This window comes from Ciconia boyciana, chromosome 1, assembly GCF_034638445.1.
Source record: "Ciconia boyciana chromosome 1, ASM3463844v1, whole genome shotgun sequence".
Classification (NCBI taxonomy): Eukaryota; Metazoa; Chordata; class Aves; order Ciconiiformes; family Ciconiidae; genus Ciconia; species Ciconia boyciana.
The window spans coordinates 46,440,789-46,458,701 of NC_132934.1; the positions used below are offsets into that span (position 1 = coordinate 46,440,789).

Genomic DNA, 17,913 nt, shown 5'->3' on the forward strand with positions numbered 1-17,913 from the left:
GCCCACTGACTGGGCTAGTAAAATGAAGTTTTGAAGTTGGGCAAAGAAGGGCTTTGCATTACTGTAAACTCCTCCCCCCACAACTATTTGTTTTTCTAATGAAATATATGGTGCTTCTCACTACAAATCACTTCTCATTACAAATCTTGCCTCGTGTGTGTGTTTTTCTGGGCCAGATGTTAACCTTTAGAAGTCATTGCTTCTCTGCCATGCTCAGTTGTTTTTATTTTGTTATGATAAAGATGAGATGAAGAGGCAAGATTTCTCTCTGCTGCACAGGAAGTATAGAGACTGAGATAAATTTTGGACCTTTGATGCAAGTCCCATGTATTTCAGTGGGACTATCATTTCACATACAAATTATGGTGCAAGGTGTTCACATTGTAATTCAGAGTGAAGAAGGAAGAATTGTAGAAATAACAGCAAAATGAGGGGAAAAGAAGAAGCCATCTATTTAGCTACTAAATACTAGATATTAAAGTCATTTCTTAAGTCTTAATGTTTAGAGGAGGGATGGGGAGCTTGCATATGTCAGTGACCTCATTGTAAGATGCGACTCTCTAGTTCCTGTTTCTTTAGTCCAGCTAACTGAGACCTTTTCAAGACTTTATCACTGATTTATTCAGTTATATACCATTTAAATTATGTTTTGCCTGTCTCATGACAACTTTTATAAGGCAAAAGGGACTGGTTATGAAACAGATCTGCAGGTCTGCAATAACTTAAAAGTGAAATGAAGTCACAAGTTCAGTTCAGGCCTTTTTACTATCTTTGCATAGTCTCTCTGTGAATTTAAAATGTCCTAGAGAGGAGGAAGGAAATATGTAAAATAATCTTTTTTTTTTATTCAGTGTCTGCAGTTTAATCAATCTTCCATTAAGAAATCTTTTCATAATTCAATTCCTTTTATTAAAAAATGTGAATGCTTGCCAAAAAAAATTGAGCAGATATGAGGAATGACAGTCAACTGCATTTGTGACACAAATTGAATTCCTTATGCAATAACATTACTACCAGTTAAAGCTGGTAAAACTGTATTGACAAGTCGAGCCTCTGCTCTACTGATTAAGCCCTTGCACACTTTGAAGAATTATGAATATTTATGAAACATGAAGTTGATTTAAATTGCAGAGACCACCGAATTTGTTGAACCACCTTACTGGTTGCCACTGTGTCATCATGGTTTCCACAAGAGGGTTATTCAGAGCTGCTCAGCTGTATTAATCTTTTCCAATTTTACTAGCATCTCAGGGTCCTTGGGCCTCCAGCAGCCTGAAGTACAACAGCTGCCTCAACATGAATTTGGCACAGTTTCCCAGCAGAGTCAGGAAAAATTTGGGGTGGATATAAAAACAGTAGTTTTGTCCTCAGTTTTTTAATATTTTAAGGATAAATACAGGGTCATCTTCTAATGCATCAACTGCCCTTATCTAGCTATTTTTTCTTTGTTGTGGTGATCAAAATAGTCTTTTGTAGGAAAGCCCAGTTAATCAGTATGTCTGACCATATTAACAAGGTCGGATCCATTGTCCTGGTCTCCAGGGAAGAAGCAACCAACCAAACAAAAAAACCTTTGCAGTCAACTTCTACAGAGAACTGGACTTAAAAATCAAGCTCCTGAATTCATATTTAAACACTTAACTGTTTGGCTTCCAAAACTGCAAGCAACCAGCCATTCTGATTTGTAGTCTGCATGATTTGTGGAGAGTGGAGTATTTCCGAAAGCCAGGACAACTGGCGTGCTAGGTTATAAGACCCATGTGTCAGTTACATTCACTTTTTTCCTTTTAAATTCACTAGTCTTGCTGGAAGGTGGTAATCATGGGCAATTCATCTTTATTTAGGCACGGGGGGGGGGGGGGGGAATGAAGTTTTCTTTATTAATGGAAAACTGTTGAAAGTTTCTCCTCATCATAGGCATTAGAGTAAGGTCCAGGTCCAGTAAGGAGAATATCACCACAGTCTTCCAAATCGATTATTGAATTGTCTTCATTATGTTTTTTTTTCCCCCAGCAATGAGATTGCTGTTCATTGTTTTATGATTCTGTCTCATTGGTCTCGGCACTGAAAAGCCATAAATATGCCAGTACATCTGTGCAGAGGATCTCCATTAGGGCTTGGGCTAGGACCACCCACTCATTTCTCCTGAGCAAACCAGTAGCTGTCAGATAGCACCTTTTCATTAGCTACCGACCTGGACTGGATGTGAACTGCTGACCAACAGGTGAAAGGTATTTTGTATCCCATTATTAATCCTTAGAGCCATCAAGTCCTTCCATTAAAATCTTATGAATAACTTTTTTATCCTTCAAATAAGTCTGCTAGCATACAGTTGTAAACTTATATTTTTTGCTTTGTAAAATTGCCAAAGCATGTGGTTGTGCATATACAACTGCACACCCTGCTGCTAGAAATTGGGAGGTTTCCAGTGGCTCTCAATGCCTGCATTTGTATTGGTCAGTACACACAATGGTGAACATGCACACAAAATGCTTTCCTGCACCAAATCAGTATTTTTCAGCTGTTTAAACAATTATGTGAATTTTCTTTAAAAGTTAGGATTTTATTCCCTTATGCCATGTGTTTTATTTAACACTGAACACATACAGTGGGGAAAGGACAATGACAGGGATTGCCGTCTTAATCTAGCTACACGATATGTACGTTCTGTTATGGTAGTTAAGGTGTACATTGAATAGTTGAAAAAAGATGATAAATGCTAAATTTTAATTGTGAAATAGCCTGATTCTGTCAAGTGATTGGATTTTATATCATTTGACACGAAAATAAGGTGTATTAAATCTGTGCTGAGGTATTGACATTTTAGTAGCAGACAGATGGCACCAAAGAGGACATTTTAGATGGTGTGATGCAAGGTTCCTCAGAATGCCATTCTGTGAGAAAATGCTTTCATTCTTTTTTTTAATTTTTGACAAATGTGGATATATGAAAATGATGGCCAGCATGAACAAATGTAGCTGTGCTGATTGTAGTCAGATCATTTTATGTCTTGGGTGATAAAATGTAAGATTTTTCTCCTCTTTATCTGTTAATGAGTATTTGAGCTTGTTAATACCACAGTCATTCCTTTGATGCTATGTATGCTGGTACCTGTCATCATTATGTACTCCAGGTCTCCTGACTGGCCTGAACTTGAGTGCAATATGCCATTTAGAAAGTGCCAAAAAGAGTAGAGCAGTCATGTATTTTGGTGATCCCAGTAAATGAAAATGAATCATGTTTGACAAATGTTTGTGGCCTTATAGTCATAGTTTTGTAGGCAGAAGCTACATATTTTGTGACCGTATTCAATGAACTGTTCTTTTATGTTCTAGAAATAGACATAGAGACAGCATGCAACCAGCTAAAACTAATGATGTTAGTCTGTTAAAAAAAAGCAATGATGCAAAATCTGTAGATATTAATTCTGTCAGTATTAGTGATACATATGCTTGGTGCCGGTCATTTTGAAGCCTCAAGGCTGGACTTACATATGTTGTGGTACCTTTTGCCAGACTAAGATTGCCAACCTTGGAGTGCAAAATTTAGTGTTTAACTATCACCCTCTCTCCCCCCCATCACCCCAATTATCTTAATTTGAATAATTATTTTATACTGACCCAAATTTACGTTGTGTTTTCAATTGGAGATTATTTTCTTCTTCACTTTTTGTTCTCAACTGTGGTTGTATGCTATTTAAAAAAAAATAAATTGCATTTAATCTGTAGATGTGTCTTTACTGCACTAGTAGATGAGGAAAAATCAGTTTGGGCTACATGTCATATTTTTTTGGTTTTAGTGGGGTTTTTTTGTTTGTGGGGTTTTTTTTGTTTTTTTGTTTAAAAACAGGGATGAGAGGCACTGCAATATAAGATAGTGTAGTCTATGATGTAGTTGCACCATTTGGTTAACAGGAGCCTTGTGCCATGTGGATATGGTTTTAAGGTATATGGGTTTACCAAATAAAGTTTACTAAATAATAAGGCTAAACTCTTACCTCCAATGAACATTCATTTTGTGAAACCGGAATATTGTAAATGATAAGCCTGCTTGTATCTCTGCCAGGATGATCTCTTGGAAGTATGGCCTCTGTGTTGGTTTTGATGGAACCTGGTCTTGATATAGTTCTTGGTGTGCTGCACAACTTCTTTCTCTCTCTTTATTTTATTGTCTCTAAGGCCCTTGAGGGACATACTGAGAATCTGGAACAGCTGTAATCATGAACAGACCTTGTTGTTATTCCTATGTTAACTTGTGGGATAGTGCAGGATATATGCAATGTCTGTTTCCAGACCACAAAACTTGAGAAAGCCTATATGCTTATATCTGTGAAATAACACTCAAGGCAACCTTGAGAGGTGCAGACCACAATGCACTTCCACTGTGGTTAAGCTTAACTGTTCTTTATTCTGGAGGCCTTCTATTTTATAATACAAACCGCAGCAACTAATTTCATGGGGATAGGGATAAACAGGTCACAGGTATCTTACTGAATAGCTGATGGTGATTTGTATTTGAGTATCAGACTAGGCTAATCCAGTGTTGCTGTTTTCTTCATGAAAAGAGTAACAACCACTAATGGATCTGCTCTGGCACTTGTATACCATAATGCAACTTCAGTGGCTTGATAATTTCAGTGATAAGAAAATCTGTGGTTTAAAGCATGTCTGTTCTTTTACCATCATTTCTGTTTGTTTTTTTTTTTCCCCCTGACTGTTTCATCATACCATTGACCATTGTCTTTAAAAATTACCTTTTCTATTTCAGTTATGTTTTATGGCTGACAGAATTGATTTCTGATGAAATCTTACTTCCCACATTAAAATCAGAAATATTTTCTATTTATACACCTTTGTTTGTGGTGACGTTACTGCTGGCTGTGTATATAGTGTTATTTAGGACACGAGGAAATGGAATGAAGCTCTGTCAGGGAAAGGTCATATTGGGCATTAGGAAAAGGTTCTTCACTGAGAGGGTGGTCGGTCACTGGAACAGTCTCTGCAGGGATGTGGTCATGGCACCAAGCCTGTCAGAGTTCAAGGAGTGTCTGGATGATGCTCTTAGTCATATGATTTAGTTTTATGTAGTCCTGCAAGGAGCAGGGAGTTGGGCTCGATGGGTTCCTTCCAACTTGAGATATTCTGTGATTCTATGATGTCATAGAATCAAAACATTTTTTTCCCATTCCTCCCTCCCCCCCCTTTTTTCTTTAAGAGCATGACTAAAGCTTCCCTCCTACTTTCCCTTCCAATTTTAGCTTGGGTCTGTGTAATGCTCATCCTGATGCCTGTCCAGAAAAGTAGCATGGAGCTTGATGTTCACCCAAAGCCCTTTACAATATTTTTTGCAATACATTTCTACCACTTCCTTACTTCTTGGACATTGACGATGTTGGACACATTTCTTCCTCAGTCTGGAGATCTGCAGCATAAAGTAGCTGACCACAAAACTTACTGTAACACTTAAACTTTCATATTTACTTAGGTTAAGTCTAGTGATAATAGTAGTTGTTTTTCTCTAGTGCCTGGAATTTGGAAATAGTAACTGTACATGATCGCTCCATGGTGACACACTGTTAAAATAATTTTTTCCTTTTTTTTTTTTTTTTAAGGGACGCAAGAGTGAGGCAGAAAAGTACTTCGTGAAGGCTATTCAGCTGGATCCTACCAAAGGAAACTGCTACATGCATTATGGTACGTTTCGGATAGATAGGGTTTCCACACATATTCCAGGATTGCTGTTAATCTCTCTGAGTGATTAAGGATTTGGAAAGTGCTACTGGCAAAATAACCTTCTTTTAAGGGAAAGAAACTAATCTGCCATGTATAACTTCATCTCCATTTCAATTTGTTAATCACTGCAGAGGGAGAGGTGAAGATTTTCATATTTTGCATAGCTTTCCTCCTGTGAGGGGAATTTCAATATTGCTGCCTCTCTGGGAAAGAAAAAAGGTGACTATTGCCATATGTTGAAGTTTCATGGCCTGGAATATTATTATTAACAGTTTTGGCCTAACTTCGCTGGCTGCCGGTGGGTGGGCAACTACAAGTTATACTTTAGTGTGCGTGAGTTCTATATATCGAAGTGTCTGCTTTTTGTTGAAGACTTACGGGCCTTACATCTACTTCCTTCCCAGCATCTTCATGGCTTGAAATGGATAAGTATTACAAAAGGTTTTGACAAGTTGGCTATACCATTGTCATACTAAGCCATGCATGTGTTTAAAGCACACAGTTAATTTGAAGGTATCTTTATAACTTTGGATTGGTTTTGCTAGATGTGCAAAAAATATTTCCAGATGTGATTAGTCCCAAGGAACCAAAAATATTTAACTTTATGGACTAATTCTTACTGTATTTTAAAGCTGATAATAGACAAATCTAAAAATGCAAGCTATGTAGTCCCAATTGGAAAATATAGAAAGAAGTAATAAATTTCATCTTAGTTAAGGAAGAAGGTAGGGAACCACAGGCATACTATATATATCTTTGTATATTGTTTTAATTTCCTCTTCTGATTCTAACTGGTAAATGTAAAATAAATGAAAATGAGTGGCCAAAAGGGAAAATTAATCTCACATAATAACCATGTTTTTATTTTCTCTGATTCCTTTGTCTGAATTGCTCACACGCTGTATTTCTGTTTGGTCCTATGTAGTGTAAAGTTCTGTATGTTAGGCTCTCAGAATCAATGCATACATTATTATTTAGAACATGTCATGGTATTTAAATGAACGTAGCCCAGTGCTGCATTATTTTGCATTATGGACCATTGCAGTTAGTGGCCTTGTCTTCTATTTATGCCTGTACAGGTAAATCTGGTAGGGGTATTTGTGCACGTAAGCTCTATTATTTCAACTGGATATAAGTATAGTTGATATCTCAAGATAATGAGGAAAAGTTGCAGCAGATTGTTTCTTGAAATCCTACTCAATCCCCTTCCAGCCCTTGTTATTAAGAAATCTATTCTTACTTACTAGGAAATCTATTTGCATAGAAATTCAAAGGTAGGTCTCAACAATCCATCCTGGCAACTGAAGTTATGATTGTGTATATTTTATTACAGGTCTAGACTTTTTTCTTTTTCTCTCTCATTACTTCATCAACTTGCCTGTCTTCTCCTGCAATATTCCCTCTGTGTCATTTTCAAGTGCCCTACAAACTAAAAGCAAGGTTATTGAAATCATCATTCATCTCTGATGTATTGACTACTTCATTACCAGACTACAATATTAAAATGGTGTATTGTTTCCTAATTAAGATTATGCCCTAAAAACTTTAGCAAATTTTTCCTTTATTGTGTCACAGGTACAGAAAGTAGTTTCTGTGTCCTTGTGCAGAGGTCATTATAGCAACATAAGTGAGATTCTGCTCTGCAGATTAGGAGTGAAGGGCAAAATTTAGTCAGTGTTTGGAATACTAGCATAGTAAAATGTGATGCTGAAGGACTGTAGACACAAAAAGGTTCTCTATACTAGTCACTACGACTCTGTCATGGAGTATTATACACAGAGAGCTCTACTGAATGCAGGTGAAATCTTTTGTTTTGATTGTATAACTTCTGATCACCTCACCAAATTCAGTGATGTTACTCCATGTTTATATCGAAGTAGCTACGGGAAAGACGGTTTACTTCTGCTTGGCTTCTGTGTCTCTGTAGTACAGGTGATCTCAAAACCTGGTCACTTTGAGCACAGGACTTTGTAAAATCTGACATAAATTATCCTTGCTTTTCTTTCTTTCCCTTTTCCCTTTCTTTTCTGTTTTCCTTTTCTTTCCCTTTTCCCTTCCACCTATTTCTTGTATTGATCGGGAATCTGTAGTGTATGTTACCAGGGACACTCCAAATACTACACAGTGAACACTTTATGCTTTATCTTTACATCTCATTAATTTGTTTTAGCACCTTGTCACAGGTACAGTCCATATCCTATATGCCAAGCGTTAAACTATGGGGAAATAGATCCATATTTTGCATGTAAATCTTAGAGGTTACTTTTTTCTCAGCATGGAGGTGTTGGAATAGAGAATAAAATATTTGGCATCAGCCCTAAAAAACCACATACCTCGTGGAACAGCCAAATGAAAAGAGTGGTCAGTTGGGACACAAAAGTGTGTTGATGGAGTAGCAGGAATAAATGGGCTGAAGATTTTCTTCCAAGTGCACGTGCATGCACACACTTATAATTTGTGTTCCCAGGATGTGCAGATGTTCTTTTTTACTTCTAACCTTTTAGACTTTTTTTGGAGCTATCAGGAAAAATTGTCAATATTCTGTATCTTTTAAGAGGCTTATGTTTGTATTATAATGTGCTTTAATTCAGGCCTGAAGCCAAAGCTATTCTTAGACGATGTGATTTGGTACAAGAGTCAGCTTATTTGATCGCATGAAAGTTTGGAGAGAGGCAAACAGTTTCATGGTTGCTTCTTGGGATACCACCACCACGACACATTTCTCTGATTGAGCTAGTGTTATGATTAGTTTTGTATAGGTACTTTGCTGGCTTTGGATGTCAGTGGATTTAGGTTTAAAGCAGTGTTTCTCAAACTCATTATGCTTGGAGGTGTCTGAAGGGAGAACTAGTGGAAAAGCTGAAGAGATATAAATCCCTTCACACTGCAGACATGATGCCACTTCATTGGACATAAGGGGAAGTGGCTTTTGCTCTAGTGACCAGAGAGGGTGGCAGTCCCCTCTCAGGCTGAAATGCAGGCAGCTGCTCACCTGTCCACCTTTTCCCCTTCTTTTCCCCTTTTCTCCTTCTTTTCCCCTTTTTCTTTCTCATATGCCACTTATCTGAACATGTGAACTTTGTGAAGAACCGTTGCCTTACCAATATGTGATCTTGATGGGTGATCTGATGCAAGCTACTCAGATACATGGTACGCTACCAGAAACACCTAACAGATGAAAGAGAGAAAATGCATATGAATCAGGAGGAAGAAAAAAATGGCAGAGGAAGGAGTGCAGAAGCACCATTTTTTTGTGAAGTACAATTTTTTTTTTTTAATTCTCTGGCAATGAAAATCTTATATGTGGCACAACCTACATGTTTTTAAATGAAAACACTGGAGAAGATTATTTCAGATACTAGATTTGAATGCTTCTTTAAAGTTTGAGGCTTTTAATTGGGTATCTTTAATACGCAGTTTTTAAAGAAGATTTAAAGTGAACAGTTTTCACTAAACTGAATTGAACTTAATAAATGCTTATTTATTTTTTAATTTCCATCTTTGCTTTCTCTGGGAAAGTTTTCTTCAAAATATTCTACCCACATCTACTCAGAATATTGGCTCTCATGCATCCCACTTCACTTTGAACATTTAACTCAAGTATGCCATTTTGGATCCTGCAGGACCTCAGTGTCTTCTGTCATCAACAGATTGATGACATTATTGAAATGTTCTCCACTGACCATAGAGGGGACTCTTTCTAACCTAGGTGCCTCGATTAAATGCTTATGGTCAGGTGAGATGAATCCAAGTATCAATCTGAGAAACCACAGAGAGATACCTATGAACTAACCAATTCCAAAGGAATGTTCGTATTAATATTTTAAGAACATGTTGGCATCTAAAGAGTCAGTAAGTCAAATTTGCTAACAAGTGTGCCAAACATAGAAATGTTCAGCCAGGTGAGACCAGTGACATTAGGGCCCAGAGTTTATTTAGTTTTGGATACAGTACTAACCACACAGAAAGGAATTACAGATCTCCCATTTCTGTTCTGCACTGAGCCTGGCTGAGAAGTTGAAGAAAGATTCTGTGTACAATTTGTCAATGCAGAGAGATGAGATTAATTTCAAACAGCGAAATACTTAAGTGCTTGTCTGTCTAAAAAGAAACAAAAATAAATTCTTTGGTATCTTTTCATTGAGATGGCTAGTAGGATGCAGTGTAGTTGAGGAGTTTGAAGTTGTTGAAGGCTTTCTGTACTAGCTTTCACTTAAACAAGCAAACAAACAAAAAACCCATAAAGCTACAGTGAAATTTAAGTTGTGCATTTTACCTCCAAAACTGTCTTATTTCCTTTATAATTTGCTGTTTTAAATAAAAAAAACAAACCAAAACAAAAAACCACCACTAGAGCAGGTTTCATTTTACTTATTTACTAAAAATAGCTTTTGCTACCATGCCTCTTAAAGTGCATATAATGACCTCTCCCAGCATAATGAAAATGGAATGGGGAAAAAAGAGAGAGAGAAAGGAGGAGTGAGGTTTCAGGATAAATGTGTGTACAGAGAGGTCCCTCCTCCCTCACGTTTGTAATGGCTTAATTGGAACAGGGAAGTCTAGAACCCAACAGGATGTTCAAATTAACTCTGTTTTATTAATCACCATTGAGACCTCCTTTTAAAATAGTTTCCTTTGAATAATACATTGTTTCTAATAACTCTAAATTGTTTAATGATTCCTTTTTCATTATAAAACCGGATTATTCTCATTAGATTAATTATGCATTCACTTAATTAGGCAATTCACATTGATCATCTGCCTTTTTCAGTGCATTCCCAGTTACAGATATAAAACAAAATTAAAAACGTGCTGTCAGATTAGGTAAAACTGAAGCGTATTAGCTATACTCTCATTGAAGGAAGAACAGATTAACATGTTCCCAAACATTCTAATGTTTTTTTTACATTATCTTTCACTTTTGAATTTGTGATAATTTAGTTGTTGTTTTTATAGATTTTCGCATATTATCTGGGGTTTTTTACACAAGTTTAACTTGTTAACTGCTGGTTTTATTTTTTCACTTTCATCCCAAGTCTTTCTAATCATTGGTTCAGCACAGAACTTTTAGCCCTTCTTGATGCCTAAATTTTCACCTGGGTCTGTGAGCACTTTGTATCTGTCTTGCCTCCAAAGATGACTGCTTTACCACTCCGAAGTCCCAGCCTGAAAATGGATTCTAACTGCTGTGGTTTAAGATTCAAAATAAATGTAATTGAAATATGATAGCAGTGGATTTTCAAGCACCATTTTTTTCAGTCTTTAAGTCATACACTTACATGTGTTAGTGAGTGTGAGAATTTACGTATGTTTACAGATGTGCATTCAGTTTTCTTCTTAGGTGTGATGTATTTATAATATTTCCATGTAGTCACATTGTTCACAGTGCCGGAGCTTTGTGTCTTTGTTCTTCATTGCCTGAAAAGCAGCCTGGGAAACCTTTTTTTTTTTTCCCCTCCCATATATTTAAGGAAAAGATCTTATGAAGAAAACAGTGTTATAATGAAAAATAAAATGTCAGATCTGTATTGATAAGAAAGAGAAATATCAACTATGACCTAGTAACAAAGTCTTACTCATTTCTTCAAGAGAGTTTTATGCCTGTGGAGAAGAAATGTCACCCTAGTCCACAGGAAGGTCAGTTTTATCTTTGTCAATGAAATGAATAAAACTGATTTCACAATCCAGAATTCCAGTGAATGAATTGTCCATTTCTGACAGACAGGTTAGCTAAATGAGGTATATGCCAAATGATAAATAAATCAGAGTGCATGGATCTGCTCCATTGGGAACACCAGATGCTATATGGTGACTATGTATTGAGAAATTAAATTCCTTGATGAGATGGGGTCAAAGCCAACCAGATGTAGCATGTCCATCACTAAGTCACTTTGCCAGCCTTCCCAATATGTACTTATGAACATTTCAGCAAATGAAAGTTTTTTTGCCATTTTAAGTCTTTTGGAAATCCTAACATTAAATACATAATGATTTTGTAGGAAACTATAAAACAAGTTTATGATACTCAAATAACACATGTTCATAGCACATATGCGCTCTTTGGAGGAAGGATCTCTCTGTCTTGAGCATACAGTGCCATCAAATTAAGATCCTGACTTTGGACTATGGCTTCTACTTCCTCCTACAATATCAGTGAATGTAATTCCAGGAAGACAGGATTCCTAGACCCAAAACAGGAAGAGATGTAACTGACTGCGTTCAGTTCTGTGAGACGGACTTCATTAAACTTCAGACCTTTCCGCTCCCAGAACTCTCTCCAATAACTTTAAGAAAATCTTCAGATACTATTAACAGAGACAGTATTTCTTACTTCCAGATTGAAACCAAACAAGAATATACCAGAAACTGAGCTACTCAAAAGAATATACCAATTTGAAGTCATTTGAGGTTTTCTTGGCAGCTGTGAATAATGAGTGTACAAAGGTATATGTACATAAATTGTCAAGTCCTTTTTGTTGTTCTCTAGGCTGTTGCTATCACACAACATTAAAAGAAGAGTATTACAAACCACTATAATTACTATTTATTCCAAACTCCCTTTAGAACCAATCACTTAAGTGGAATGCAGTGGAGTATTTCCAAACAAGCTAGGTCAGTGACCCTAAACGCTGTGGAATTTCCATGTTTCTGGCTCTTCCCTTGAGTTTATCCTTAAATCTAATCATTCTGACATCTCAAATACATGGTTGACTCTGCTTCCTCAGCACAATATACTAGACTGCTCGAGAGATGTGGTATAGAAATTGCAGATCAGAGACAGGGATAGAAATGTGGCTTTGTGCTTCTTTCATGTTGCCAAAATTTGGGGTTTCTGCAGGAACTGAAAAAGCCTGTGTCATGAACAACCCCAGAGACTTCTTGTTAATGATCATATGTTTTGACCTATGAGTGCAATCTCATAATGAGGATTTTTGAAGGGATAGCATGTAGCTGCTACAAAAGTGCAACTGGATGGTGCTTTCCCATCCAAATTTCACTTTTCCAAACCTTATACATCACCAGGTGTCTGGGGAATGACATAGGGTCCAGTATCTTCCTTAGTATTTGTAAAACATGAAGTCGTCTGTATTATATCTTTTCGTCATTAATCTTTTGTTTTAGTGAGAGCTTCCAGTGATCCAGATGTGATCACAAGTTCAGTCATCAAGTCCCAAAGGCTTGCAATTCAATATTTTCTCTCTTATCTCTGGTCATGCTCTGGATGACGTCCAATGGTTTATTTAGCACAACTGTAACAGATAAGTTTTTCAGACAATGAAAAAGGCTAATAAAAAAGATTTTTCCAAGCCAGTGCATATATTGATGTTGCAGCACCCACTGGCTTGCATAGTCTTTCTATATGTTTTATTTGCATGGAATAATCTTCTCCATGGGAACCAATTGAGGGGATAAACTCCCCAAAAGCCCTTCCAGTGAGAAAGCCAGAGAACAGCTGTAGATAAAGATGGAATGGGACATAAAGAGCAGCAAAACAAACTGAAATGCTGCTACCATCTAGGTGATCCTGATGTAAGTTCTCTTTGCTTCCCCTGTCACATCCTACACATTCAGCAAGAAATTGTCTAAACAGGCCTGGAAAGCAGGATCTTTAAGCAAACATTCCCTTGCTCTGGGAACTGCTCATTCACAGCCAATGAATCTGTTTTGAAACTCTGAAAGGAAACAGTTACATTAGGTCATGTCTGTTGACTTGGCATCTTGCAACATTGATTCATCACCTGAAAAGTTTTGGAAATCAAGTCGGGGGCAAGGTCTCTCCTCTCATTTCTTCCACAGAATGCTATTGAAATTTTCCATTCAGAAATCTCTGGTTGCATCTGCTCTTTTGCTCTGCATTGCCACAGCAGAGTTGAAGTTGATGGTGACTTCAGTGGTGATTCTGCTCATGCCAGTGAGAATGTAGTTCAGTTCTCAGGATCTTGTAGCCTTGCTGTGTGCTTCAGGGATGGACACAATGCATTGGGTCAGCCAGAACCCGATCCCTATTTTGGTTTCTATTGAAACTTGAAATGCTTTGAAAGCACCAACAAATATTCAGCTTCAAATCCTCGATGTTGAGTGTGCCAAAAGGACTTATAGTGAAGTTTATAATAAACAGATTTGACAGTTGAGTCTATGGTCCTGATATATCCACTTTTCATGTTAATAGAGTTGTTTAAGTTGCTGCCATGGAAGGAAAAAACTCTTTTGAAGAGGATAAGATGCAGAAGACGTGGTGACAAACATATATTAAAAGAAGCAAATGCTAACTGTTCCCTATTATGGTGGATTAGAAGTTTTTCCCTTCTTATTCAGAAGGTAGTTTACCCGGTTTTGCTTGGGTTACTAAAGATATCAGGACACAAGTGTAAGTCATTGAAGTTGAGTAAGTGCAGAGCCAACAGCATTCTGAGAACGTTCAAAGTGATTCTTTTGAAAAGCAGCAGTAGCAAGATGAGCAATTTCAGAAACCTACTCTGTTGTGGTACAAAGTACCTTTGAATGTTTGCCAGCGAGCAAAAGAGAGAGAACATTTCAATTAAAGAAAGATTGGTGCAACTTGCACTTTTATCTAGTAAAATAAAAGCTCATAGTGCCTGTAGGGAATAGCTGAACCTATTCTAGAGGAAGGCACTAATGCCTTTGTGCTCTGAACATAAAACATTCTTACACACAGGCATATCCCAGCCAATTAATACCTTTCATATTACAATAAAGCAGCAGAACTGCCAATTCAGATGTATGGCTTTTAAACTGGTGTTGGTGCATGTCTTAACAAAATGCTTTACAAATGTTCATGATCATTTTAGAGAGACAATTATACAGGATGGAGAGCTGTATGCTTTCATCTCTGTGGATGAATATTTGTTAAAAATTTTGACAGAAGATGAAAATAAGTTTGTTTTTTTTTCCAACTCCTAGGAACTGGAAATTTTTGTTGTTGTTTAAATTACATATATACTTTTATCTTATTTTTCAGTAGATTGCATATATTTCCTCAAAATTTTTTGGTCAAATATAGACTCAAAAACACTGTTGATGATTTGCAAGAAAAAGTAAGTTTGAACAAGGCTGTAGGTACAGGATTCTTCACCTTTTATGCTCTTTCTGATGCTTAGATATCTTAGTTTAGGGAAAAACAAGAGGATAGTGAAGTATTGAATCAGTTCTCTGCTGTCAAAGGTCTTGAGAACTCTTGGCTACACATTTACACTCAGCTCTGTGCTGTCTAGCAAGAAAGGTGGAAACGTGTTTAAAAAAGTAAGTTGTTCCAGGCAAAGAACAATGTTGTTGAAGATCACACCTGAACCTGGACTGTGGATTTCCCAATCCCGTTCTAGAAGAATAGTAATGAGAAATACACTTTCCATGAAGAAGGAAAATCTGGGATTCAGAGCTTCTAGAGAGCTGTTTTCTCAAAAGCTGGCTCTGATTCCAAAAAACAATCAGGCTACCATAATTTACGTTGTTGGCAAGAGTCAGAGCCGTGACACCTGCAATAAGAAAGCTCTGTATGTGATATTGGGTAGTGTCTCATAAATCATGTGGTTTGCCAGCTACCTGTCAGAGGAGAAAATCCTGCATGTAAATTTAGACCCACACAAGTGGTTCCTGGATCCAGGGGCTTGTGTATCAGACCTTCCGATCCACCTTCGACACCTTGCCAATATTCTGCCCTGCTAGTGCTCTTCTCTTGGGAAAACACATCTTTATGTCTTTGACAGGAAAAGTTCAGAAGTCTGCTTTTTAATGAAGAAAATGCAATAGTAAACTGCCAATCGAGTTCATTCTTGTGTGAATTTAGTATATTATATTAAAAGGAACAGTGGCTAATGTTTTCAAAATGGGATATCTCTACTTAGGTGCTTTAAATTAAATTTAGATGTGTGAATAAAATTAGTCTGCCTTTCAGGAGAACTCGGCAAATCAATTCTCAACTGAAAGTTTCCACCTTGTACTGGGTCTGGCTGGGACAGAGTTAACTTTCTTCATAGCAGCCTGGATGATGCCGTGTTTTGGATTTGTGGCTAAAACAGCCTTGATAACACACCAGTGTTGTGGCTGTTGCTGAACAGTGCTTGAACAGTGTCAAGGCTTTCTCTTTTTCCCAGTCTGCCCCCTCAGCGAGTAGGCTGAGGATGAGCAGGTGACTGGGAGGGGACACAGCTTGGGCAGCTGACCCAAGCTGGCCAAAGGGATATGCCATATTCTATAACATCATGTTCAGTGATTAAAAACTGGGGTAGAGGAAGAAGAGGGGTTTTGGCTTGTGAGGTGGCCTTTGTTTGGAGACTTGCTGGGCATAAATCTACATGTAAGAAGTGGTGAGCAATTTCCTTCACTTTGCTGTTTTTGCTGGTTTGGGTTTTTTTTCTTCTTCATCTATTAAACTGTCTTATCTTGACACACAAGTTTTCTTGCTTTTGTTCTTCCTATTTTCTCCCCTCACCCTGCTGGGGTGGTGGGGAGTAGGCGGCTGTGTTGAGTGCTTGGATGCTGGCAGGGGACAACCCACCACACATCTGTACACTCAGGTATTGACTTTTCCACTGGATTGAGAAGGTAGCAGTCAATTATATTTACAGCCCATCCAATTAAGGAAATGCTTAATCAGTAGCCTCTGATTAAATCACCTCTACTCAGGTAATGAGTAGGGCAGTTACAGGGTGTTCCTCTCTCTTGTTTGCAGTCAGTATCCTATAAGGGTTTGGGTGTAAAGGATGCTACAGTCGGTTTCAGGAGGGTGCTATGTATCATCTGCTACCTACCCACTCAGCATGAGTTACTTCCACTGTTATTACCACCTCTAGTACAGGGGAGAGACTTGTTTATGGTAATGCACAGTCCTAGAATTTTCTTTTCTGGAGAAGTGAAAGTTTTACTCGTACTTGGCTGGTGTCATGCAGTACTTGCAATTGTTTTTAGTTAACTTTGGTAATCCTGTAATAAAGATAATCCTTTGATATGTTATATAAAATAATAATCCTATTATAAAGATACTTTCTAGAGACCTAGTAGTAAATGGAGAGCGAATTCTGGTTTTAACAATTTAAAACATTAGTTTAGAGTTGTTGCTGACATTTTTGACATGTCCATGTAGACTAGTGGAATGTATGTAGCCAAAGTCCTAGAAAAACAATAAAAACAAGCTTTTAACTAAAGCATCTAGCAGTGCACTTGCTTTTCAGTAAATATATATAATGTTGTCCTGTTCTAAGTTAGACTTCTTGTAGAAATCTAAAGCATGTATGAATTTCATAATATCTTCAGTATATGTTGATCTTATAGACCTCTTAAAGAGCTAAGAATTAACCTAGTGTGTTGCTTAAGAGCACCAGTAAACCATTACTGTGGGTTTGAAATGGTTTCCAATAATGTTATATTTTTAGAAATTACATGGATGAAGTGCAAGTATTTTACTGTTTAATAAAATGAATCTAAAGTCAAGAAATTTGTTGATTATGTCACATGAAGTAGAATGTATCAGTTACATTTTATTACATTAAGGGTAGTTATAAATATACATAAGATAACATGTCTATTGAGCTTCAGTGTTAAATATTTCATGCAGAAAACTAGAGGTATGTTTCTAAAGATCTGTCCCTAAAAACCCTGGAGTAATTTTTATTGATGACAATAATGAGAGGTTTTTTCTCCTTATTAGCTTAATGACCAGTTGATATTATTTTTAAATTCTAAGCTGCAAAATATTTTTCCTAAATTAAGTATATAATTTTTTGAGAATGATCTTGGATGTTCACCGTGTCTTGAAGTCTAAAAGGTCGTCTTTCTTTCCCTTAGCTGCATGTATCAATAGTACATCCATTTACTAATGTATTACTAATGTAAAGAAAATAGGAATTCAGCCCAAATCAAGAGAGATGAACTGTCTATTGTAGTTGGTAGATTTACTTGTCTGAGAACTTTCAGATTAATATCTGAGTTTGTCCTGCTATATATAAGGCATACCCCAATGTGGTATGCAAAAGAAAAAAAAAAGAAGGAGAAAAAAAAGAGCAAACTTGTAGATTTTGTCAACATTTTTTCTCCTTTCATAAGAGACTTCCATTAATGGCTCAAGCAATGGTTTCTAATTCTGAAGACAAATGAATTTCTTATGAGCCAAACTGTTCTCATATGTTTTCTTTTTATGTTTTTCTCTCTTTTTATTTATTTATTT

The 17,913-nt window shown here is 37.0% G+C and overlaps 1 protein-coding gene across 3 annotated transcripts in view; it reads left to right on the forward strand.

Moving 5' to 3' along the window:
• TMTC2 (transmembrane O-mannosyltransferase targeting cadherins 2) overlaps positions 1 to 17,913 on the forward strand; it is a 259,847-nt gene that overhangs the window by 208,530 nt on the left and 33,404 nt on the right. For all 3 annotated transcript variants that reach the window (XM_072864568.1, XM_072864577.1, XM_072864586.1), the window contains exon 9: positions 5,612 to 5,693. In XM_072864568.1, coding sequence (XP_072720669.1) covers positions 5,612 to 5,693 — 82 coding nt within the window. The remainder of the gene's footprint in view (positions 1 to 5,611; positions 5,694 to 17,913) is intronic.